This window comes from Myxine glutinosa, chromosome 4 (assembly GCF_964187855.1).
Source record: "Myxine glutinosa chromosome 4, kmMyxGlut1.1, whole genome shotgun sequence".
Classification (NCBI taxonomy): domain Eukaryota; kingdom Metazoa; phylum Chordata; class Myxini; order Myxiniformes; family Myxinidae; genus Myxine; species Myxine glutinosa.
Genome location: NC_136264.1, coordinates 23779776 through 23807687, shown reverse-complemented (window position 1 = coordinate 23807687; position 27912 = coordinate 23779776). Strand labels below are relative to the sequence as shown.

Sequence of the window (27912 nt, the reverse complement as noted above, 5' to 3'; positions counted from 1 at the left end):
TACCCTGCATCGTACTATAAGATATAAAAAAGGTAGATTGTACCCAAATGTTTCATGTTCAACAAAGCGGTTCGGCAAGCTAATAATCTCCAAGTTTGCTGACGGTTTGCTTTCCTACACAGCCCACTCGGTTCCCTTGTCCTTGCTTATTTCCATGTGCTCATTCGTTCCCCATTTCTCCATCCTTCTGCGCATCACAACTCTCTATGGTCCTTTGCTGTGTCAATATCACCCTCTGCCGTTCAGCCCTTATGTTTTCTGCATTATCTGTTAAGTGTGGAAATCTACATGTTATGATCCATGTAACTTCATGAAATGAAATGAATGTAACTTCATGGATGGGAAAATAACCAAGGGCAAAGTTCTGGAATAATCTGCTGTTTGAATTCACATTAAACTTGGATCATCTAAGGTTCTCCCTTAATTGAATGTTTTATGGTATTACAATAATCCATTCTGACCACGAAGTCCACATTCTTCTCCCAGCGATCTTGTATGACCTGACTGCAACACCACTTACATTGTTTGTTTTTTTTCACTCACCACCCCCCCGCCCCCCCTCCCACACCCTCCCCATGAGGGAGGAGTGGGAGTTCCCTTGCGTAATCCTCCCTTCGCTTTTATCTTGCATTTTGAAACTGTATACGATTAGATATGATGAAGCATCAATGAACCTGATCAACCCTGCTTTGCCAGTTAAACCAGATATTGTAGATACGATTTTGAATGTCACCTCCTCCTTGTACTTCCTCAGCCTGTATAAAACAGGGCATTTTTCACCTCCCTCAGCCAATACTGGCACCCTTTTGTGTGCTACCTTTCTGCAAGGATTAAAGTTTCACCTTGCGCTTACCAGCATTTCTCACCTGTCAACAGTTTTCATCCCGGCATATGTGGCCGGCGATGCAAAGACAATGGAGGCTCAGGATTCCCTTTTGGGCATTCCTGCAGCTATTTCTGCTAATCCAGGTGTGATGTTCTTTCAGTTGTCTTGGAACAGCACTTTACTTTTTACCTGACTTGTATCCATAATGTTATCTATTTTGATGTTTTATGTTTAGTGCTTGTGTTTTTGTGTCCCAGTTTTCTAACCACGGCTCAATATATAATCAAGGGATTAATTAATTATTGGACCATTATCTGGCTTTGCATTCCGCTCGAGACCAATGACTTCTGACAAAGGTGACATTATTCCGGCGGCTCCAATATTCTTGCACTTACTTGCTTGTGAACGTTACACTGCATGGTAGACTTTTTTTGCTTGTTACCATCCATAATCAATTTCAAAATTCTAACCAGCAGGTTCAGCGAAGAATTGACCACTATAGTCATTTGAACTTCTGATTGGCATCCATATTTACCTCCACCACCAAAGGGTGGATGGAGGTTATGTTTTTATTCATGATTGTCTGTGAGCAGGATATCTCAAAGTTTTGGACGGTTGTTAAAGTTGTTGAAGTTATGGACTTGGTGGACAGGTTAAGTGTGTGACCAGGGCGAATTGATTAAATTAAGTGTTTCTTCACCATTGAGAGATGGGGCCAAAAACGATTTATAGCAAGATATTTCAGAGTTGTGGACGGATTATTAAAACGTAGGGGTGACACCCTTGGGCGCTCACCTGGTAGAATAAACAGTATACTACACTGACTAAAGGTATTTAAAACCAATTTCAATCGTTGCTAGGAGACAGGGCAGCATGTAGAATCATACTAACATAGTTATAAGACTTTAAACAAAAAAACAAAAAAATATATCTTTTGGGGGACAACCCTCCCTCCCCCCCCACCCCACCCCGTATACCTCCTCAGACCCCAATTTTTATAATGCCGTGAACAAACTTCGGTACATCACGGGTGATGAAAGTTGTGGTCAAGTCTAATCGAAATAGTGTTTGTAGTTTGAGGAAAAAGCAAATTCCTATTTTAGGGGGTCAAACCTGGATCCACTTTGACCCCCTGGTAGACGACGATTTTTTTTAATGCCGTGAACAAACTTTAGTCACAACATAACAAATAGAATTTGTGCCAAATTTGGTCACAATCCCATCAGCGATTTCGGAGAAGATGTTGAAAGTGTTTACGGACTGACGGACGGACTGACGGTCAACACGCCATCGCATAATTACATCACGCACATAAGTACATCACGGATGATGAAGGTTGTGGTCAAGTTTCATTGGAATTGCTCGTGTAGTTTCTGAGAAGAAAGCAAATACCTATTTTGGGGGGCACCCCCCCCCCCCACCCCGAAGACTCCCTCAGGGCCTGATATATATATTTTTATGCCGTGAACAAACTTCGGTACATCACGGGTGATGAAAGTTGTGGTCAAGTTTAATCGAAATAGTGTTGGTAGTTTTAGAGGAAAAAGCAAATTCCTATTTTAGGGGGTCAAACCTGGATCCACTTTGACCCCTGGTAGACCACGATTTTTTTTTAATGCCGTGAACAAACTTTAGTCACAACATAACAAATAGAATTTGTGCCAAATTTAGTCACAATCCCATCAGCGATTTCGGAGAAGATGTTGAAAGTGTTTATGGACAGACGGACGGACTGACGGACGGACTGACGGACAACACGCCATCGCATAAGCTCCACTGAACTCCGTTCCAGGTGAGCTAAAAACGGGGTGATTGAGTTTGTAGTTTACATGAACAAGCTAATTCGATTTTGGGTAAGGTCCGGATGCAAATCGCGCCTATCATTGGGATACAAAATGTATACTGTTCACCCTGGTGCAGGTATGCACTCTACCGAGTACCGGTCTAGTTGCATGCATTTCCTGTTTTATCATCACCTTTTTGGCTGATTTGTCTTGTTTAATGGAGGGCATTTTATTCATCTGAATTATCTTTTGAACATAGCAGGGGTTAAACTTTCAAGCCTGGTTCTCCCTTCAGAAAGGGAGGGATATACGTATTTAACTTGTCCGAATCACAACATGACTTGTCTGAAATTTTTGCTACTGTGTAACACCACACTCTTCATTTCTGCTGTACATCTGGTGATGTTAATCTTATTGAGATGTTGATGCTAATTTCTCATCTATACATGTATATGCTCACTTCTTCTTAACGGCCACAATTATTGCCATGTTCTTGTGTGGTTGGTCAGGGGAGGTTTTGTCCAAGTATTTCACGAAAAGTCAGGCTTGAGTTCGACTAAGGTTCGGGAAGGAATTTGTAATTTGTTTAGGGTGCCGGCGATAGCTCACCTACTCTCCGCGAAGGACACCGTGTGATCTTTAATTTCCACCAACTAATATCGACAGATGGGACAGCAGTTTTAACCTCATCAGTCTTAACAGTTAATGGCTTATGCTTTTAAAGAAAAATCTTTGAAAAGTAAAAATAAGAAACGATTTTTATTTCACTTACTAACCAATTATCTTGCAAATGTAAACTGGGACTCTGGGACTGGGACTGGGACTAATGCTTCCACTAGATATTTATTAATATGTGAGGTGTACAAAGGAACGCTCTGACAATGCCTTATGTGAGTGGAAGCACGAAGTTTCATGGGTGGTGTATAATCTCAGTGTGGCTGGTTCACTACTGTACCAGAAGAAAACTTTGAAGAAGTATAAAATTCCTGTCAATTCTGTCAACGTCTAATTTCCTTTCCGTCGATTTACTTCATTGAGAAACGTTAGCAGTCTTAACAGTTAGTTACTATTATGTTATAAACTGATATTCATGGCAAACTCCATAAAGATGACACACCCCATTTGAACCAAATTTTCCTTACAAATGGAATCTGGGACTCCTTATGGAACCTGGGAACTCTTTAATGGTTTTTTGGGTCCTTGAGATCTTTTGGGTCTTCATGGTCTTTAAGCGTCTTTAGGGGTTTGGGTCCTCTAGGTCTTTGGGTTATATTGGTTCTATTGGGTCTTTGAAGTCTTTTGAATCTTCGGGGTCTTTTGGGTCTTTTGGGTATGAGGGTGTTTTGGGTCTCTGGGTCTTTTTGGTCATCAGGGTCCTTTGGGATATTTTGGGTCTTCAGGCCCTTTTGGGTCTTCGGGGTGTTTTGGATGTTAACACCCTGAAAGGTGTGAGTGAATGCTTGCACTATCTTTTTATGAACATACTACATATGAGGTGAACATACTACGTACGTATGAGGTGTACAGAAGGATGCTCTGATGATGTCTTGTTTGAGTGGAAGCACAAAGTTTCACAGGTGGTGTATAATCGCAGTGTGGCTGGTTCTCTCACATTCCAGAAAAAAAACAATATAACCCACAAATAATTCTGTCCATTGATTAATTAGCTTTTTGTCCATTTACTTCACCGAGAAACCTTCACTCAGAGTCAAACGATTTCCCTTTAAAACCCAACATGGGACGACCCCTTAATCATCTGATGTTCTACCATATTTTTATGCACATGTGATCAGTGTTGGTTAAGGCTTTGGCCCACGGCACATTCAAGATAGGGGGCCCCTTGTGTATTCATCCAAATAAAATCATTAGAAGTTGAAATAACATCACAGGTGAGTGAGTGTTATGTTATTTATATTTAAATAAATATATGTATTCAATTTTGTAATGGACACGTTCTGTATTTCAACTTATAATGTTTTTTATTACAGAAAATATTAGCGAACTAGAACTGCCATTTTATAACTGCTGGCAGTGATGACCGGTTTCCTCTGCCTTCCCACTTTCATACAATCCCACTTTCATTGGATACACTTTCACTGGACACACTTTGATACAACCCCGCTTTGATACAACACCGCTTTCATACAACTCCTCTTTCAACGGACACGCTTTGATACAACCCTGCTTTTATTGTACACGCTTTGATGCAACCCCGCTTTGATATAACCCCCTTTCATTGGACATGCTTTTATACAACCCCGCTTTGATACAACGTTGCTTTCATACAACTCCACTTTGATACAACCCCGCTTTGATACAACCTCGCTTTGATACAACTTTGCTTTCATACAACCCCACTTTCATCATAATTATAGCTACACTGAAAAGTAACATGAGTGGAGAAGATAAAAAATAGTTTTTCTTCTTCACACAATAACAACTGCTACCTTTCAGAACGTACAACCAATCTTGTTGAAATTTCAAAACACTTGTTCCACTTGACCGCTTCTACATTCCTGTAAAGTTTCATGTTGATCAATCAAGTGGTTAAAGAGAATTTTTAAAAAATCCCTTCAATTATTTTTGGCTGCCAAACTGAACAGCCAATCATGGTCAAATTTTACACACTTATTCCACTTGACCGCTTCTACATTTCTTTAACGTTTCACATCGATCAGTGAAGTGGTTCAATAGATATGAGGTTTATAAGATTTCCATTGAATTATTCATCACTGACAAACCATGTGACCTCTTGCAAATTCCAAAAGGGCATTTCAGCATGCAGACATGCGGAACATAATTGTGAAGTTTACATTCGATATGTTCAAAAATGAGGGAGGAGCTATGTTTTAAAGGTTTATGCTTCAAAACACATATCTCCTAAAGTTTAGGACCTAAACCATGTGACTTATGACGTCATGGTCGATTAACTTTTTGATTGTCTTGGGTATGTGATTATGCATGCAAAGTTTGGCCTCAATTCGTTCAGTCGTTTCGGAGAAAATGGGTTTTTAGTGTTTTTTAAGGCTTTTCCCTTAAACAATATGGCAGCCGAACCACGTGACCGATTATGTCATAATTTTTTTTTTTCTGTTTCAATGTATTTCAATGTATTTCAATGTAGATGATGCTCAAGAAATTTAATCGTGGTCGGATGAAGTTTTTTTACTTGTCGAATTAGGACGTCATAATGGAGGCACCTACGACATCATCATTCACATATGTTATTCTGCATGCAGAGTTCTTTACAGCGAGTCATGTCTCACTCTTTTCTACACAGCAGTTTTGGAGATATATAGGTGCAAAGTTTTGCGTTTTTTCCAAGATGGCGCCCGTACCGTGTGACCGAAGAACATCATAATTACTTTTGAACCTAAATTTTTTTGCACTTAGGTCATGCACAAACAATATCATATTCATGGCATCAAGGGTTCCATTTGTCGAATTCTAACCTTTAGTCAGGTTCACTATGTTTTTTCATTCAAAATTTTGGTAGATTAGCAAAACTATACATTTCTGGAATACTCAGAGCATGAGGAATCCAAAAATTAATGTTTGCATTTGCATAGACACCTTTGCGAAAATGACCCTCAGGACAGTGATGAAGATCTGTAAAAGCATATTCCTGAACGGTGTAGACCTAGTAGATCCTGTGTATAGGACTTATAGTTCAATCTGATACTAACAAGGCTGCTTTCTTGCTTTATAAACCCATACCTATAACTTCAAAGGACTTGCAATATCATGTATTATGTAATACAGTTATATCACAAATATAAAGACAATGGTTTTCAATTACCTTTGTTTGTTGCTTTTCTATAATCCTGAGCACTATTTTGAGGCCTTTATTGGATTCCTTAACCCAGAAAACATAGGATTAGCATATTTAATTAAGTTTCTAGGTTGACTAGAAGCCGAGATAGCGCAAAATATGTATTTTATGGCGGCCATTTTGAAATCCAAAATGGCGGCTATGCAGGTGTCTGTGCAAATGCCAACATTGATTTTCGGATTCTCCATGCTCTGATGATTCCAAAAATGTACAGGTTTGCTAATCTCCCAAAATTTTGAACGAAATTATATTTGTTAACATAGTGAACCTGACTCTTCATCACTGTCCTGAGGGTCATTTTCGCAAAGGTGTCTATGCAAATGCAAACATTAATTTTTGGATTCCTCATGCGCTGAGTATTCCAGAAATGTATAGTTTTGCTAGTCTACCAAAATTTTGAACGAAATTATATTTGTTAACATAATTATATTTGTTAACTAACATAATAGAACATTCCTCCACCTGACTACTTGTAATGTTAGCAGTTTTGATATCCTAGATGAACATATTTTTTGGTCCCAATGAAATTTTACACACTTATTCCACTTGACCCCTTCTACATTCCTTTAAAATTTCATGTCGATCAATGAAGCGGTTCAATAGATACAAGGTTTTTGAGATTGCCGTTGAATTATTTATCACTGCCAAACCATGTGACCTCTTGCGAATTCCAAAAAGGCATTTTAGCATGCAGAGATGCGGAACATATTTCTGAAGTTTCCACTCGATATGTTCAAAAATGAGGGAGGAGATAGGTTTTAAAGGTTTATGCTTCTAAAAATCATTGCTCCCAAACCATGTGACCAATGACATCACAGCCCCTAAAAGTTTTGTTTGTTATGGGTATGCGGTCATGCATGCAAAGTTTGGCCTTGATTTGTCCAGCTGTTTCGGAGAAAATGGGTTTTTGGTATTTTTCATGAAAAACGATGGCGGCTGAAACATGTGACCTATGACGTTGAAACGTTTTGGATTCTAATTTGTTTTTCACTTAGGTCATGCACAAAAAATATCATATTCGTGGCATCAAGGGTTCTATTTGTCGAATTCTAACCTCATAACGTTAGCACTTTTAATCTCCGAAATAAACATATTTTTGGTCCCAATGCAGAGTCCTTTAGAATGAGCCATGACTCAATGTTTTCCATTGAGCCGTTTCTTAGATATAGAGGGGGAAGGTTGAAGGTTTTTTTTCCAAGATGATGCCCATACCACATGACCTACGACGTCATAATTATCAATAAAAAATTATACAGGTTTAGCCAGTCACTTGTTGAGAAACTTTTGTGCCAATTGGACCAACGGTTGCAGAAGAAGGGAGAGAGAATAAACTATAGGAATAACAAACCACTTTCATTGGATACGCTTTCACTGGACACACTTTGATACAACCCCGCTTTCATTCAACCCCTCTTTCAATGGACACGCCTTGATACAACCCTGCTTTGATACAACCCCGCTTTCATTGGACACGCTTTTATACAACTCCGCTTTGATAATGTTAAGTTTCCTGTTATAAAGAGAGAACACAAAGGGTGGACGAGATGGATACATAAGCAAAGTGCTTTGGAGGGGTAGGTTGTGGTTTAACAGGTGGAGAAATTATCATGGGTTTGGACAGGTGGAGAAATTATCATGGGTTTGGATGAGAGTGATGGTTATCTCAGTTCTAATGACTTGTGATGGTTATAAACAGCTGCATTGAAACCTGGAAGGAAGATTGAGAATGAAGAGATTATGAAAGTTGGTTCCACAGGCAGAAAAAAGAGGAATAAATGAGTGTAGTTGAGTAGTAATTCTGGATTTAGGCAGTTTTAATTGGAGGAGGTTGCTGCTGGACTGCGTGTGCCCTGGAGATACCTGAGGGGGGCAAATCACAGAGAGGGCAGATGGTGCACACCTTGACAGGGCACCACCAGGTTTTATAGGATGGAGACAAGTTTGAAGGAACATTCTAGAGATTTGACAGATGTTGTTTTCTGGCTCTCCAGAGAGTAGACACACCTGTTACGGGCTTTGTGGCATGATCTGAGGTTGTCTTCAGTTGGATTTGCCTTCCAGGAAGAAAATGCAAGTTGTTTTAAAGCAACTGCCGCACTACAGGATTCAGAGTACCAAGAGAGGTAGGATGAGTAAGATAATTGAAGACAAGATGGGATTAATCTGTGCATAAGAGAGAGCAGGTTTCTGTGGAAGAATTCCCAGCCTGAATTAATATCTGTGGCAGTGAATATAGGAGTCCAGTCCTGTTGTGTAAAAATGAAAAAATATATATATATATTTCTTTTACCGTGAATATGCGGGATCCATGAACGTTGGGACCACGAATGTTGAGGTTTGACAATACTGTTTTTGGCTTCATCTCTCAATAGTGAAGAATCACTTTAAAAATGATTTTTAATTCGGTGTCTGATTTGGAGCTTCACCAAAATCAAATAAATTCGTCCTTGTCACACACCCAACCTGTCCACCAAATTTCGTCTGAATCCTTCCACGACGTTTTGAGATATTCTGCTCACAGACAAACAGCAGGGGTGAAAACATAACCACCATCCACCTTCGATGGTGGAGGAAACTAAATTGACAGGACATCAATTAAAGACAAGACAGTGCAATTTAATTGTAAGACCATCGTTTGTATTTCTATTCCAAGGTGTTGCAGGCAGATTCTCCACAGAAAGAACTACACATTGCATCGGTCTTTTCCTGGATCGCTTTGGCGAAACTCGTCAATGATATTCGATGTTGAGTCCTCTCAGTACTTCACTCTCTGCTCATCATTGGAAGACAAAGTCGATGTTGTCCCATTTGGTTTCTGACCTCGTCTTTTGATAGGTTTTAGTTTTCAGGAGGACCTCTCACCTTCACCACTGCAATTCGATACAATCATCGACAGATATATCTGAAGAGCTATTTCAATATTGGGAAATGTTTGAGTGAGGGCGTGTGTACGGAGGAATTGATACATTCTCAGTTCTACTGACTTTGTTTGTTTGAAGTTTGAATGTTGTTGATCACTTTGCAAAAAAATTGTCTTTTCTCTTGCTTTCCAGATTTCCTTTGGCACCACATCTTCACCAGGTAAGCAAGTACTGTACTGTGCATGGTGCTTTCATGCTGGCACACTGCAAGTTTTATTTTCAATTTGCATTTTTGTTAAACTCTGTCGAACTTATAACAAGATCTTATGTAAAGTACACCAATGACTATGACTAAAAAGCATGTTGTTGTGGTGACAATATGAAAATGAAACAAATTGTGTTGAGGAGTTTGTAGGAATTATACTAAGGAGCTGATTTGGGCAGAAATTTGTAATTTGCCCAGGGGCCCAGTGTTCGTCCAAGTGTTTTTTTTGAAAGAAACCGTTGGATATTTCATGTCCACAGCAAATGCTGACAGACAGTACATCTGGCTTACATGCGAAGGACAGTGCAACCGTTTAAAGAAATGCCTTGTTCTGCAAATAATCAATCCGACAGGTTATATTTGGGGCGAGAAATACACCCAGACAAGACAGCTCAACGGTAAGTGCCCTCCCTGTCGGCTCACAGAAATAGATTTATGAAAAATAACCAACATCCACAAAATCCACACCAACACCCAGAGAACCAACAACAACACCTCCTCCAAGTACAGGTGAGGGAAAATTTGAATGAAGAACAGATTCTAATTCTCATTGATATGTTATGATAATGAAATTACAATGACATTGGAACCAAAATATGAACTTCAACCTTCATCAAATGTAACAAAATCATCAATAATGCCCTTTACCACCACAAGGCATGAATTATGCACCCTGTCGGAACCAGCAACATTCCTTGCAGCAACACAACGTCACACAATTATGACTAAATAATCACAACACAACTTCACACAATTATGACTGACAATCACAACACAACTTCACACAATTATGACTGACAATCACAACACAACCAATGATGGAAATGTTGTTTTCTGCAGAAGAGACAAGCACTGGAACTGCACCAACAACATCCACAGAATCCACAACGACACCGACAGAACCAACAACAACACTTCCTCCAAGTACAGGTGAGGGAAAATTTGAATGAAGAACAGATTCTAATTCCCAGTGATGTGCTATGATAATGAAATTACAATGACAATGGATCCCCCCAAAATTCAATTAATTGACTGATCAAAAAACAAAAAACACCGTTTTTGACAAAGTACTTGCTCACTATTGTGCCGAAATTTCAGCTTGCAAGCTCAAAGGATGGCTGAGATATCGCCCAGACAAATAAGAAAGAAAGAAAACAAGAAAGAAAACAAGTACAGATCCATTCAAAGTACACCGCCCCCATGCCAAATAATTAAATATCCTACAGTGCCAAATAATTAAATATCCTACAGCGCGGCATTGCCGGGGCGCCTCAGGCACCCGGCAATACCGCAGTGCAGCTCATAGAGACTGCATTGGGAGGGAGACAACAACAACACACAACATGCATTTTAAGGCCATTTTCCCTGCTAGAGCGGGGGTTAGCCTTGCGGTCCCCTTGACGATCTTCTCCATTTTGCCCTATTTTCTGCATCTCTCCTTGTTAACCCGCTTTCCCACATTTCTTCTTCCACCATTTTTAGCCAAGTCTTTCTCGGTCTTCCCCGTCCTCTACTTCCTTCTACATTCATTTCCATCACTCTTCTCTACCAGTCACTTTCATCCTTCCTCAACACATGACCAAACCACCTCAACCTGTTCCTCTTCACAGCATCAATCACAGGCTCTATTCCCATCATCTTTCGCAATTCATCATTTGTCTTCCTCTCTCTCAACGATACTCCGCACATCCACCGAACCATTCGCATTTCCACCCTTTCCAGCCTTCGTTGCTGCTCCACATTCATGACCCATGTCTCGCTCCCATAAATCATAACACTTCTCACACATGCAGCATACACCTTTCCCGTCAGCTTCAACGACACTCCCCTCCTCGTCAGCATGCCACTCAGTTCCCGAAACTTCTTCCATGCACATCTCACTCCAGCAACCGTTGCCGAGTCTGATCCACCCTCTCCATTCAGCATGTCTCCGAGGTAGCAAAATGTTTTCACACCTTCCAGCTTCACGCCGTCTCCAAGATCCAACTCAACATTTCCTCCATCTGCAGCTCCCTATGTGCACACCTTACATTTGAATGTAGCTGCCACACTGGTTATTGACCCTCTCAGACCACTACATTTTTGATGAACCCACTCAGCGCACATTGTACATTGAATGGAGTTCACTCCGACGCCCTTCCTGCACACAGCACATGGCCACTTCCCAGTTCTTTTCACCTCACCACATGCTTTACCACTTGCCATCACCTTCGTCTTTCCTATATTCACCTTCAGACCTTTTGCCTCCATACATTCCTTCCACTTGTTCATCTTTTCCTTCAGTCCATCCATACTTTCCACAATCAAAACCAGATCATCTGCATACAACAACTCCCACGGTAAACCCTCCTTTACGTTCTGAGCCAGCACCTCCATCACAGCTACAAATAGTAGTGGACTTAGTACTGACCCCTGATGCACTCCCACCTTCACCTGAAACTCACCACTGTTCCCGTCCTTCGTCCTTACAGCTGTGCACGCTCTTTTGTCCATTGCCATCACTACTCTGATCAACCATTCCTCCACTTCTAACTTCCTCAATGCCCATGTCAATACTTCGCATGGAACCCTATTGAATGCTTTCTCCAGATCAACAAACCCAAGAAACAACTTCTTCCTCTTCTCCATGTACTTCTCCTGCAACTGCCTCACAATAAAGAGCGCGTCTGTCGTTCCTCTTCCTGGCATAAATCCAAACTGCATTTCGTCGATCTTCACCTTCTTCCTTATCCTCCTCTCCAACACCCTTTCCAATACCTTCATTCCATGCTCCAATAACTTTATCGCTCAGTACGAGCCACACTGCAGAGGGTCACCTTTCCCCTTGAATAGAGGGACGAGGGTACTCAGTTCCCAAGCCACCGGAATGCGGCCTTCTTTCACCACCAGATTACAGATCTCTGTCATTCTCTTCACACCCCAACTTCCTGCTGCCTTCAACATATCTCCTACAACTCCCGTCGGTTCTCCCGCTTTTCTACTCTTCATTGCTTTTATCGCTTCCTCAACTTCCTCCTCAGTTATCTTCTCTGCCGGTCCTAAAACTGGGTTACTCTCTATGTTGCCATCCCATTCATTCTCTGTATTCAACAGCATTTCCATATATCTTTTCCATCTTCCTTTAATTCCATCTGGGTCCACAACGATTTGTCCCACTTCATCCTTCAAGCAACTCACCCCCATCACATCACACCTCTCTTTCGCTATCTGCTTTGCAATCCTGAATACCACTCTCTGACCCTCTTCCAAATCCAAGCGTTCTCCGAACATTTTCCTACATGCCTCCTGCGCCTTTGCTACCTCTTTCTTTGCAGCCTTCTTGGCTGCCTTATAACTTTCATGCTCTGCTTTTTCCGCTCCCCTACCCTTCGCCTTCTGCCACTCCTTGAACTTCTTCCTCTTCTCATCAATCCTCTTTCCAACTTCATCATCCCACCACCATGTTTCCGAGTGCCTCGGTGGTCCTTTTGTCCATCCACATACCTCACCAATGGCTCCCAACAGACTATCTTTCATTGACATCCAACCACGTTCAAGCTCAACCACATCATCCTCTACCCTACTCAGCCTCTCTTTTAATGCCTCCCTTACTGTCACCTCTTTCAACCTCCACACCTTCATTCTCGGTTGGTACTTCACCCGCCGAACTCTCCTCGCACCTTTCACCCTTATGTCGCAGACAACCAAGTGGTGCTGTGAAACAGCCTCCTCCCCCGGGATCACCTTTGTGTCCCGTAGGTTCCCCCTATCTCGCCTATGCACCATCAGGTAGTCAACGGTTGTCGTCGACCCACCTGACGTGTATGTAACAAGCTTATTATCCCCTTTCTGGAACTGAGTGTTACAAATCAACAAATCGGCTCCATCAGCAAACTCCAAAATCCTTTCACCTTCTCCATTTCTCACACCATATCCGTAACCCCCATGAACTCCCTCAAAACCGTCCATACTCCTTCCCACATGTCCATTTAGGTCTCCTCCTACCACAACAACTTCCACATCTTTCATGTTTTCCATCAGCTTCTCTATTGCACACCAGAACTTGTCCTTGCACTGTACCAATACCACCAGCACCAACACCAAAATAAGCACCAAAAGCACCAAAGCACCACTATGCACAAAAAAACAACACGATGCATGAAAAGGACCATCCAGTGCACAGTCATACATTTCAATAATAAAATGCAAATGGCGTCTTCTCTTCTCTGCTGGGCCGATGGTTCTGGATGTTTTCTTTCTTGCTGCCTATTTGGTAATAAAAAAAAGGCACAAAACGCGTTCACTTAATTTTAATTACGGCCAGCAGGGGCCAACTAAGGGTGGTCCACCTGCATGGCTTAGGTGCCACCACAACCGTGGTCCGCAAGCAAGATTTCGCTGCCCACAATGGCCGGTCCCCAGCAGAGGTGCCAGGCCCCAAAACGTGGGGTCCATGAGTGGTGCTCGGCCACAAAAACGTGTGGTCCATAAAGTGGGGCTCGGCCACAACCGTGTGGTCCATAAGTGGGGTACCGGTCCAGGCAGGCAGCAGCGAGGGTGCGGGCACACAACTGCAGACACCTGCACACTTTCCCCTCGGCACACAAAGACCAGGGTCCATGAGTGGGGAAGGAAGACAAAGCAGGGTTAGCGGAGTGCAAGGGCGCAAGAGTACACATCAACACAAGGCAATGAAGAGTGAGGTGCGCTGGAGAGCGAGCGGAGAAAGCTCGTCCCTAGCGTACGTTACCCCCCTTTCACCTAATCTACCCTTGCCCCTACCCCGTATTTACACAATTTACAAATTCGTCTCTACGTCCTGTCTTCCCCATATCTCCCCTAATACCAAATTCATCATCAATCCCTCTAAACCCAAATTTGCCATCAATCAATTCCTCATCAATCCCTCCTAAGGAGGAAGAGATGGAATCACAAGCACAATCTCACCCCCACGTCATGATGCATCTTACAGCCCAGACATTAGCAAAAGACGGTGGTGTGGAGTCGTGCCACCTTGGTGAGTGGATGCGGATGGTGCGAAGAGACTTTCAATCCTAACTACCTTCTAAATGACTTTAACACACTTTACACTACCCGGGGTCTTTCCCTGCCAAACTATTGGCCATTTTACACTATGTGGTTCTAAAAACCAATTCCCATTGACCAAACTGTGGTGCTCACCAATTTGGGGTGTCACTCCCCCGATTCTTCACCCTGGGCCCTCACACAATTTCCGGGCTGGGTCGTGTGGCACTCCCAGCAGGTCCGCTCACCTGCCCCCCTCCGCCACTGTAGTTGCCTCCCGAGCTTACCTGCTCCTCACCCTAACCTACCTGGGGAAGGCCCTCTGGCGCTCTCACCCCATACCGCCCTCTCTGGCGTCGGGCTACCCGGGTCCGTCCTCCGGATCCTCGGGCCCCATTGAACTAATACTGGCTCCCAGAGCCTACCTGCGGCCTCACCTGGCCGACAGACTAACAGTGGCGGAGTGCCCATTTAATCACACACACTAACAGGCCACACGCCCAGCCAATTTACTCCACTAATGCACCCAACACAACACTTCTGTGCAACTACCCGCACCACAGATGCCAATATCCAACCACAATTTACCTATTCCCTCTACCTACTTTTAAACTACCCTACCCGGGTACTCATGAAGGGGGTCCATCCTTCCCCCACTCACCCTTTCGCACCATCCACTCCACTCCACTCATTCCACACTCCACTCACTCCACACCATTCATTCCAGACCATCTATTCCATGCAACCATTCTCCATACACCTGTATTGCACTTGCACACCTTGCAAGCCATTCACTCAGTGCAATGCCATTCATCATGCTCACCACAAAGGACTTCCATACCAATTCCTCATTTCACCAAGCCCAAGCACACGGTGGTTCCCATCCAATTCCTCATTTCACCAAGCTCAAGAGGCACCCACACAATTTCTCCACACTACCACACACACTCAGCATCATCTAACTAACTACTCCCTTCTGAAACTCGTGCTCCCCGTCTTCCCTTATACGAAGCACTCCCTCGTCGTTATCATCCATCTAATCTATTTTGCATCCCCACTACAGGTATCAATGTCACTACTTAAATCTTGTCCCTATGGTCATCTTTCTAGATCCCTAATCATTAACCTAACCCTCCCGGGCTAGTTTGTACAACCATAACTCCATAAACTATAGCTCATGTGCCCCCCATGATACGATGTGAGGGATGGTAAATCTACCATCCCTCTACACCATATACCATTTGCCATCAATTTCCCTGTCACTACCATCCGTCCACTACTCTGAGCCTCTCGGTACGTCATTACATTTTCATCACAGCTCGGCTTCGAAAAGCCGAGCAATGAATTCGGGTGGTTTGTCTCCTGCAGGTTGGGTCCGTCCGGCATCGATTCTGGGGAGGAGGTTTGTCGGGCCAAGGCTCCAAGTACCATCCTTACGCAGGGCCTTGCGCTCCCATGCGCGGTGGCCCAGCCTTGCCCGGGCGGAGTGCCGCCACCACAAGGGGGCGCTGTTCTGACCCCTCCTACCTCCCCTCGAACCGTGCCGCCCGCTTTGCCTGGCAAAGCGCGGAATCGACCGTGCAGGGCAGGGCCCGGCCCGAATCGTGCACGACGCTCCGAACAGGGGCAACGCGACACCGATCCCCGCCGGCTCCCGCAGCACACAAAGCCCGTCACGGACCGAGAGCTCGCGTCGGCTATACGTCAGCCTGAACGCTGTCCCGGTTAACGTCGATGCTCAGATTGCATTCTCACATCCATACGCTACCCGTTCTATACTCATACATCCATGTGTCTCCATACACTCCGCACATTTTGTCACCGCACTCTCTCTCCATGCACACCACCCAGGCACACTCACACACTCCTCGGTTCCACACCTTTCTTGCACACACCCTAGTGCACTCTCCCTTGGTACGTACTCCGTACCAGTCGCACACCTCACCATTGGCCTTTCACGAACGCCCGGGTCCATACCAACACCCAAGCTCGCTGAACCTCCCCTCGCATCATATTCATTCCCGAACATATCGCCACTCACCTCGGCGCCTCTTCCTCGTCGCTCCTCCTCCGCCACCTGCAAACTCTTTATCTGGTTAGCAAGTACATCATCACGATTTGAGCACAGACCTTGTACATAATCCATCACTTCCTCCCTCAGCTCCTTCTTAGTTTCCATCCGTCTCTTCTTAATTTCGCTCACCCCCTCCTCCACTTCCTCTAACTTTTGTTTCAACTCGTTTATTTCCCGGTGCGCCCCCTCAATTTCTTCTTCTAAGGCCACCTTAGTCGTCTCTATGTGCTTCCTGACTTCTCGTTCTCTTGTCTCCATCGTCTCTGCTACCTCATCCAGCCACTTTGTCAATCCCTTGTGTACTGTCTGACATTCTTTCTTCGTCGCCATTAGTTCTTTCTTTATCTCCTTCTGTGTCGCTTTCAGCCCCCCTATCACAGCTGTGTTCTTCTCTACTTGCTCCCCTAACTCCTTTTGCCCCACTGTCAGCTGCTCTACTCCTCGTGTCAGATCTTCTATGCCCCCCTGTAACCTAGCCGTACTCTTCCTCACCTCTTTCTCCATGCGGCCCTCACACTGCTATACCTCGTCGCGTACTACTCCGACCTCTTCGCTCACCCCGCGCCTTATATCCTCCCCCATCTCTCCTATTCCCTTGGTAGATGCCGCCCTCTTCTGTTCCAGCTCCCCCTTGTGGGTATCCAATTTGTTCTCTAGTCCAATTTTTACCTCCTCTGTCTGCTCCCCCATTTGTTTGAGTTCCCGGGCAGATTGCTCCCCCATTTCCCTCAATTTGCCTCCCATCTTGTGTTCTTGCCCCGTTAACCCATTACTCACCCCTTCCATTTGGTTCTCCTGGGTGGCCATTCTATTTTCTAATCCCGTTATCCCGTCCTTCATTTCCCCAATTTGGCTACCCACGTCCTCCAATTGGCCCCCTAATTTGCCCTCTAATCCTACCAATTTATTTTCTAACCCCCCAATTTGATTGCCCATTCTATTTTCCATTCTCTCACTATCGGCCCTCATTTCTCCAATTTCTTTCCTTAATCCCCCAATTTGGTTCTCTAATCCCCCAAATTTGCTGTCTAACTTTCCAATTTGGCTTCCCAATTGCTCAATTTGGTTTCCCACCCCCATTTGTACGGCTGCCTGCAGCTGCGCAATGAGGTCTTGCATATTCATCCCTCCCATTTGCGCAGCGGGCGCAGCCCCTGCCGCCATGTGCGAGGCACCACCATTTTGTGCTGCCGTGACCACGTGCGAGGTGCCGCCATTTTGCGCGCCTGCAACCCCCACTACCGCACCTTCTTCAACCTCCTCCTCTATCTCTCCCATCTCCTCCCTGGGGTCCTAGGTCAACTCTACCTCCTCTTCTATCTCACCCACCGGCATCCGATCGCCTTGACTATCCATGGCACGACTCAATTTGGATATTAATACTAAATTTTGGCCACTCGTAATTTTGACCAAATTTTTTCACAGTGTCCAAAATTTGGTTCGGGTCCCAAATTCCACTCCCCAACACCAATTGTTGCGGATCCGGGGGTCGGCGCTCCCCTTACCAAGGGGGGGTTAATCCCCTTGTCTTTTACACTGGCCGATCCCCCCAATCCTGGGAGTTATGACGTCACTTCCGGTCGGTAGTAGCCAGGGTCATTGGTCAATGAAGTCCCAAATACCTGCGTACTAAGACCGGCCGTAAGCGAGGAGATAATTTCCACCCGAGCCGCAGCGTTAATGGATACGCCGAGCGAAGCGAGCTGCTACTCGGGCCGTTAACAAAAGACGAACCCGATTCTGAGCGGTTTTAATCGTGCCACAGCTATTCAATGGAGAAATCACGAAAGCGATCGGACGAGAGGAAACCAGAAGGTAAGGAAGAACAAATATAATTTATTACTATACTGTACAATAAAAGAGGAAACGAAAGGGAAAGAATGTACAAGCAGAGGAGAAAAAGGACACAGGGCAAGCTTAAACAGTCTTAAATATCATGCCCAGGACAACACAAACTGACTTACACGAAAAGGTGGTGGTGGGAAGGAAGAGAAGGGTCCAGGCAGATGGCACAGGCGTTGAGGTCCCGCTCCAGGTGCACGCTCCACTCCGGTCCACGTTTTGGTTCGTGGCGAAACCCGGCAAGCAGCGCGATTATTATCGTCGTAATAGTGGACCGACCCTCTCTCTCTCTCTCTCTCTCTCTCTCTTTGGTCTTGCTCATCTGCTCTTACCATCCACTGGGCTCATCTGGCTCTCTCGTTCTCCCGGGCACATCTCCGATCATCTCTGGAAGTAGTCCGCGGCGGCGCTTTTATTACATCATCGCGTATCAACCCGCGTGCGCCCTTGGGTCCGCCCAATGGTGAACACGCCTCGGCCCGGATTGGTCGCGAGGGTTCATTGGTACCTCCCCTCGTGACGCGTTGATGGGGCCACGCCTATGTTCCTGGCGCTCCTCCCCCCTTCTTCTCCAACTTGACCGCGTGCGTAATGGCGTCTTGCTGCGGCTGGTAGAGTAGCGCAATATGATTTGGAGGGCAGATTACGCCGCAAAATGAATGGAATGGGAATTTGAGAAGGGGCCTAGGTTATTTGATTAATACAACGCAGAGTCAAACTATTGGGCACAGATCCTTACCTGAAACACATACTAATGAAATAACTAAAGAAGATCCGATGGTGTCCTACGTGTTGCTCGTGGCCTATCTAGGGTGCGATCTTTGACCTTTTGGAAGATGGGGATATTTACAGGGAATTATTTACAAGGCTTATTATTTTACAAAGTGAAGGTTCTAAAAACCGTAATAGTATTTTTGGGCAGAGAATATATATATGAAAGTTTGGCTCAATGATTCATATGTGTAAGTTTGTACTTAGCGAACGGAAGGGATGTTGCAATGAACAACAAAAATACATTGATATTGTGATGGTTTTTTTTTTATGGGAGGAAAAGGACAACTAACGTTTCTCAAAGAAAACAGGATTTTTGGGGATGGTAAACATCATAACTTCCATTTTTTTTTTCAAATGTACATTGCTGAATGTTTTTTTGTTTTTTTCCATGCAGCGTCATGTGGTGGGACGTTTTCTGCAGAAGGATGGCTGTCCTCTCCTGGCTATCCTGTTATAAAACACAGGGATATTAACTGCACATGGGATATTACTGCACCTGTTGGAGAGCGTGTAGTCCTGACTGTGACAGACCTGCAGATTGACTTCGTTCCAAGAAATGAAGATGTATGCGCATTAGATTGGCTAGCTGTGGGCTTCACCAAAACAACAACAAGGAACATAACAATGTGCCATTCTAAACACAAGAATCGAACAATAACAGCACCATCCAGCTTCATGCGGATATTTTTCTTCAGCACCTGTCAAAATGTTGAAGGATTCAACGTGACTTTATCAACAAAACGTGATGGTAAAGTGATGTCAGCTTACAATACCATACATGTAATCAAAATATATCAAACAGCAATCAGGCAGCACATCAACACCAGTAATGTATTTGATGCAAAAACAATTTATGCAATTATAAAAGTTCACACTACAAAACCAATAATGTAAATCTTGTTTTTCTACAAGAGTATGTTTTTCATCAAAGGCAACAACAGTAAGAGTAATACACTTTATCCTCACAACACATTAATCAAGCAGAACAAAAGAACCAGCAACAGCACATCATCATGAAAATAAATGAAACAAGAAAGCATCTGAAAATGCAAAGCCCACCCGTGTCCGCTTTGTATTTGGACTTCTTCCTCCGCATGCTGAACATAACGAAAACAGCTAAAAAAAATACTAAAATGTTGACACATTATGCGTCATTGACCTTTTTACCTTAAAAGCAAAAGGCTTCAATGACCCAATATGCAAACCCTGCTCAAATTTCAAGTCAATCAGATGGAGATTGATGATTTATAACCTTACCTTTGACCTTTTGACCTTCTGAACCAAACACAGGTTACCCTAGATGAATTGGGTCATATTGCATCGCTGACAAATTTGATATGCCTGACGTATTGATATTTTATGCAACCATAACCTTTGACCTTTTGATCTAAAAATAAACATCTAGCTTTTGATTGGTGAACCAATTTAGTGACCTGACATGCAGATTCTTAAAATTTCAGGTGAATCATATGACAATTGACAATTTTATGCAACCTTGACCTTTGACCATTTGATCTAAAAAAAAATTGGCTCATAGCCTTTGATTGGTGAACCAATTCCGTGACCCAATATGCAAACTCTTAAACTTTCTGGGCAATTGGATGAAAATTTATGATTTTATGCAACCTTAACCTTTGACATTTTGATCGGGAAAAAAATGGCTTTTTGCTTTTGATTGGTGAACTAATTTAGTGACTGAATATGCAAATTCTTAAAATTTCAAAACATTGACGATTTTGTATGATGTTGACCTTTGACTTTTTGATCAAATTATTAATTTGTCTTCTCCATATCATATTATAATCTTATTATAATAGAGCAAACGCATATGGTTAAGTCGCTATATTTATATGTGAGGATAACGTCTTCTTCTTCTTCAAATAAAATCACCACCCTCTTAATTAACCCTCTTAATTGCGTTAAGACTGCTGAGACCCCTCAGACCATTGACGACCCTTTAATTCCCCCACGACCCTTCAGACCACCAAGACCCCTCAGACCACCAAGACCCCTGAAGACCCAAAATACCCTGAAGACCCCAAAGACCCCAAAGGCACAAAACACCCCAAAGACCCAAAATACCCTTCAAGGCCCTGAGGCTCAAAAAGACCCTGAATACCCAAAAACCCAAAACACCCCGAATACCCAAAACACCCCAAAGTCCTCAAAACACCCCGAAGACCCAAAACACCCCGAAGACCCAAAACACCCCGAAGACCCAAAACATCCCAAAGACCCAAAACACCCCGAAGATCCAAAACACCCCGAAGACCCAAAACACCCCGAAGACCCAAAACACCCCGAAGACCCAAAACAACCCGAAGACCCAAAACAACCCGAAGACCCAAAACACCCCGAAGACCCAAAACACCCCGAAGACCCAAAACTCCCTGAAGTAACATTCCTTGCAGCAACACAACTTCATGCAATTATGACTGATGATCACAATACAACCACGAATGGAAATGTTGTTTTCTGCAGAAGAGACAAGAACTGGCACTGTACCAACAACATCCACAGAACCTACACCAACACCCACAGAACCCACATCAACACCCACAGAACCAATAACACTTCCTCCAAGTACAGGTGAGGGAAAACCTGAACCAAGAACACATTCTAATACTCAGTGATATGCTTTGACAATTAAGTTACAATGACAATGGAACCAAAAAAAACAACTTCAACCTTCATCAAATGTAACAAAATCATCAATAATGCCCTTTACCACCACAAGACATGAATTATGCACCCTGTCAGATCTAGCAACATTTATTGCAGCACCACAACGTCACACAATTATGACTGACAATCACAACACAACCAATGATGAAAATGTTGTGTTCTGCAGAAGAGAAAAGCACTGGAACTGCACCAACAACATCCACAGAATCCACACCGACGCCCATAGAACCAACAACAACACCTCCTCCAAGTACAGGTGAGGGAAAATTTGAATTGAGAACAGATTCTAATTCCCGGTGATATGCTCTGATAATGAAATTACAATGACAATGGAACCCCCCCAAAAAAACTTCAACCTTCATCAAATGCAACAAAATCATCAATAATGCCCTTTACCACCACAAGGCATGAATTATGCACCCTGTCGGAACCAGCAACATTCCTTGCAGCAACACAGCTTCACACAATTATGACTGATAATCACAACACAAACAATGATGAAAATGTTGTTTTCTGCAGAAGAGACGAGGACTGGAACTGCACCAACAACATCCACAGAACCCACACCAACATCCACAGAACCCACACCAGCATCCACAGAGCCCACACCAACACCCACAGAATCCAAACCAACACTTCCTCCAAGTACAGGTGAGGGAAAACCTGAACTAAGAACACATTCTAATTCTCAGTGATCTGTCATGATGATGAAATTTCAATGACAATGGAACCCCAAAAAAACTTCAACCTTCATCAAATGTCACAAAATCATCAATAATACCCTTTGCCACCACGAGACGTGAATTATGCACCCTGTCGGAACCAGCAACATCCCTTGCAGCAACACAACTTCACACAATTATGATTGATCATCACAACACAACCAATGATGAAAATGTTGTGTTCTGCAGAAGAGACAAGCACTGGAACTGCACCAACAACATCCACAGAATCGACACCGACACCCACAGAACCAACAACAACACCTCCTCCAAGTACAGGTGATTGAAAATTTGAATGAAGAACATATTCTAATTCCCAGTGATACGCGATGATAATGAAATTACACTGACAATGGAACCAAAAACAACCTTCAACCTTCATTAAATGTTACAAAATCATCGACAAGTACAGATACATTCAAAGTACACCGCCCCCATGCCAAATAATTAAATGTACACCTGCGCTGCATTGCCGGGGTGCCCCTGGCGCCCGGCAATACCGCTGTGCAGCTCATAGAGACTGTATTTGGAGGGAGAGGTCCACAATATTTGATTGATTAAATGCATAATTAAAATCAATGAAAGATTGTCATAAAATATTTTCTTAATCAATTGGCTAATAGCATAACGAAATCACCCATGCTTCATCCGAAGATGTAACTTTTTGAAATTTAATTAAATAAGTCATTAATAATAATAAAAAAATTAATTTATTAATCAATAAATAATTCATCGATTAATTGATGAATCAATTATTCAAAAATACCCTTTACAGACAAATCACTTGGTCATTGTCTTGTCCATATATCAGCTTCCCAGCTCAAAAGGTGCCTGAGATATTGGCCAGATGAGAAAGAAAATAAATAAACAATGAATAATGAAATTAAATAAATAATAATCTTTTAAAAATGAAATAATTAATCAATTGCCTGACAGAACACATGATCCACCATCATTTCATCCGAATCTGTAACTTAAAAAAACAAAAAAAAATTTCATCAATCAAAAAATTAAATAATTAATCGATTAATTGATTAATCAATAAATCCAAAATAGCCTTGACAGTCAAATCACTTCGTCATTGTCATGTCCAAATAGCAGCTCCCGAGCTCAAAAGGTGCCTGAGATATTGCCCAGAAGAGAAAGGAAATATATAAGTACTTAATTAATCGCTAATAATTACATAACTCATCAATTAATTGATTAATCAATAAATCAAAAATATATTTTACAGCCAAATCACTTGCTCATTGGCATGTCCAGATCTCAGCTTCCTAACTCAAAAGATGCCTGAGATAATGGGCAGTAGAGAAAGGAAATGTATGAGTACATAATGAATCGCTTATAATTAAATAACTCATCAATTAATTGATTAATCAAAAAACAAAAAATACTTTTTTTTGATAAACTACTTGCTCACTATTGTGCCGAAATTTGAACTTCCTAGCTCAAAAGATGGGTGAGATATCGCCCGGACAAACAAACAAACAAACAAGAAAACAACCGGAGTGAAAACTGAGTACTCCCTTTCAGCGTGCGTCATTGCCGAGCCCTCTTCGGTGCCCGGCAATGACTTTAATCAGCGCCTGGAGATGGCATAGGAAAGGTGCGGTGTACAATAATACACCTCACTACCACAAGGCATGAGTTATGCACCGTTTCGGAACGAGCAACATTCCTTGCAGCAACACAACTTCACACACTTATGATTGATCATCACAACACAACCAATGATGAAAATGTTGTTTTCTGCAGAAGAGACAAGCACTGGAACTGTACCAACAACATCCACAGAACCCACACCAACACCCACAGAACCCACACCAACACCCACCGAACCAACAAGAACACTTCCTCCAAGTACAGGTGAAGGAAAACCTGAACCAAGAACACATTCTAATTCTCAGTGATCTGTCATGATGATGAAATTTCAATGACAATGGAACCTCAAAAAAACTTCAACCTTCATCAAATGTCACAAAATCATCAATAATACCCTTTGCCACCACGAGACATGAATTATGCACCCTGTCGGAACCAGCAGCATTCCTTGCAGCACCACAACTTCACACAATTATGATTGATCATCACAACACAACCAATGATGAAAATGTTGTGTTCTGCAGAAGAGACAAGCACTGGAACTGCACCAACAACATCCACAGAATCGACACCGACACCCACAGAACCAACAACAACACCTCCTCCAAGTACAGGTGAGGGAAAATTTGAATACAACAACAACATGCATTTTTTTTTTTTTTTTTTTTTTTTTTGTATACAAGATCGAGGCTCGTGAAGGAGCGAACATTTATCACACAGAAAGACAAACCGACAAACCGACACATAACCGACAAACCGACACATAAAACAAAAAGCATCGGGAGCGGTAGACAAGATGGGGAGAGAGGGGGAAGGACACAAACACAACATTTGAGAGCAGGAACCGAGAGACATGGAGACATCGAGAGATCTGTGGGAGGGAGAGGGCTTTGGGGGGGAGGCATGGGAAAGGGGGTGGGAGAGGCATAAAACATATGGACACTGCCAGGACTACCAGGAAAGAAGTTGGAATTACAAACAAGGTGGATCTGGGGTGAATTAGTGGGGGTAGAAAAGATCAAGGTTTTGGATGGGGGAAGATAAGAGATGGTGGTGAACAGCTGTTTTAAAGACCTGGAGGGAGGAGTGGGATTGAAGGGAGTGGGGGAGTTTGTTCCAGAGGCGGAGAAAAGGGGAATGAAAGAGTGAAGGTGAGCAGAGAGCCTAGACTTTGGCAGTTTAACCATAAGAGGGTTGCAGGCAGATCTTGTGCGACCTGAAGGAATATTGGGGGGACAGAGCACAGAGAGAGCTGGGGGAGAAAGGCCGGAGAGGAGTCGGTATAAGACAGAAAGACCACCAACCTGCCTGCGGTGAGAGAGTGAAAGGCCCTCGGCGTTGACTACATCGCAGGAGATTCCAATGATTCTGAAAGCTTTGGCCTCAACAGCGTGAAGCCGAGCAAGGTGTGAGGCAGGAGCACCAGCCCAGAGGGGGGAGCAGTATTCCATTGAGCTGCGGATGAAAGCCTTGTATGTGGTGAGGAGCTCAGGTGTGCCAAGGAAGGACTTCGCACGATGGAGGATGCCCAGTCGGCGACTGGCTTTGGAGGCCAGCTTGGAAATGTGGTTTTCCCAAGAAAGATCATGGCAGATAGTGAGACCCAAAAGCTTGAGCGACAGAACTTCTTGGAGAGGATTGTTGAGAAAGTAGATGGGAGGGTTGTCCAGTCGGTCCTTTCGGAGAGACATTGTAAGAGTGTGAGATTTGTCAGGATTGAAAGACATGTTCCACTTGTTTGACCAGTCTGTGATTTTGTCCAGGTCTGCAGAGAGTGAGGAGGCTGCAGACTGCCGATCTGAGGGATGAGGAATGGAGCGACAGAGTAGAGTCGTCAGCAAAGAGATGGAGAGGATTTTCAATAGAGTCAGAGAGATCATTGATGAAGACCAGAAAAAGCACAGGGCCCAGAACACTACCTTGGGGAACTCCAGCCTGAACAGGAAGAGGAGATGAGAGAAACCCATTCAGGGCCACACGTTGACTACGACCAGAGAGGAAGTCCGCCAGCCATGCGTGGAGATTTCCATGGATACCAAAGGAGGAGAGTTTGGAGAGCAGAGCAGGGTGCCAGACCGTATCGAAGGCACGTGAAATGTCAAGGGAGACAGCTCTAATTTCCTGTTTGGCGTTGAGGACCTCCATCCATTGTTGGGAAAGCAGAAGCAGCATGTCCAGAGTAGAGTGACCAGGTCTGAAACCAAATTGATGATCAGAGATCAAGCCATTGGAGAAGAGGAAAGATTGAATATCCGAAGCAATGATGGATTCCATGACTTTGCTGATAATTGGGAGCAGGCTGATTGGTCTGTAGTTGCTGGGATCTGTTTTTGCACCTTTTTTGTGTAAAGCGGTGATGTTGGCTGATTTCCAAGCAGACGGCAGATGACCTTGAGCAAAAGAGAGGGTGAAGAGAACAGAAAGAGGGAGTGAAAGAGCAGAAGAACATGATTTTAGGACCCGTGGGCTGATGCCGTCAGGACCAGTTGCAGAATCAGAGTCGAGGGTTGACAGAAACTTTTCCACCTTGTCAGGAGGAAAGGACACAGAGTCCAGGAGCAGCTGGGTACGACTGGGTACGGTGGGTACAGAGAGGGATGGGTTTGGGACACAAGATTTAGAGGCAAACACAGAGTTGAGGCATTCAGCTTTTTCACGTGCGGAGTCAGCCGTTAAGCCGTTTGAGGTGAGGGAGGGGATGGAGGGGGAACAAACACCAGAAACAGATTTGACCAGACGCCACCAGGATTTGGAAGAGGGAGGCAGATAAGAGAGTTTGGTCTTGAGAATGGTGAGATATTGTTTCCTGGCTCTCCTGAGGGTGGACACACACTTGTTTCGGGCTTTGTGAAAGGAAATGAGATTTCCTTCCATTGGATTTGCTTTCCAGGAGACGAAAGCAAGTTGTTTCAGGGCAACAGCCTCACCACAAGAATCCGTGTACCATGGACGGGAGGAAGGGTATGACAACTGAAGACGAGATGGTATAAATCTGTGCATGAGAGAGAGCAATTTACTTTGAAAGAATTCCCAGGATGAGTTGATGTCAGAGGCGGTAGAGATGGGAGACCAGTCCAGAGGATTGATGGCTGCTTGAAGACCGTGCCAGTTGGCCTGAGTGAAATGCCAGACTCGTCGACGCTGAGGAGGCTCTCTGAGAATGGTCAGAGAGATGTCCACTTTGACAAGCACATGATCAGAAGAGCCGATTGGAGCAGAAGAAGAGCAGCAGACATTTTCAGGGAAGTTTGTCATAACCAAATCCAGAAGAGAAGATGCTCCGTTGACTGAGATCCGGGTCGGGAAATTGACAGATTGTGTCAGTCCCAGTGAGTCGCAGAAGTCCTTTGCTGAAGAGCCATGGCTGGTGAGAGAGGTACCCACACCCAGCCAACTGGAATGGTGACAATTGAAATCACCACATATGAGGAAGAGAGAGTTGGGATGGGTAGATAGAAGTTGGTCCATATTATCAGACAGTGAGATGTAGATGGAGTCATCGCTGATTGGTGGACGGTACAACACACATATGAACAAAAGGTGGGAGCGAAGGGGAAGCCGTAGCCAAAGGTATTCCTGGGGGTGAGGTGGATAGAGGGCAGTGGAGGGCGAGTGAGGAAGAGAGTTTTTTTATAAAGATA

The 27912-nt window shown here is 43.7% G+C and overlaps 1 protein-coding gene across 1 annotated transcript; it reads left to right on the top strand.

The window, feature by feature from the left end:
• Positions 1-206: 206 nt before the first annotated feature.
• On the top strand, positions 207-21496 carry LOC137425818 (uncharacterized). Its single transcript, XM_078775196.1, has 7 exons — positions 207-274; positions 356-412; positions 653-742; positions 837-969; positions 9496-9523; positions 10409-10498; positions 19657-21496. Exons 1-7 carry the CDS (start codon positions 207-209, stop codon positions 20154-20156), a joined length of 966 nt encoding a protein of 321 aa, XP_078631322.1. The 3' UTR covers positions 20157-21496.
• The last annotated feature ends 6416 nt before the right edge of the window (positions 21497-27912 follow it).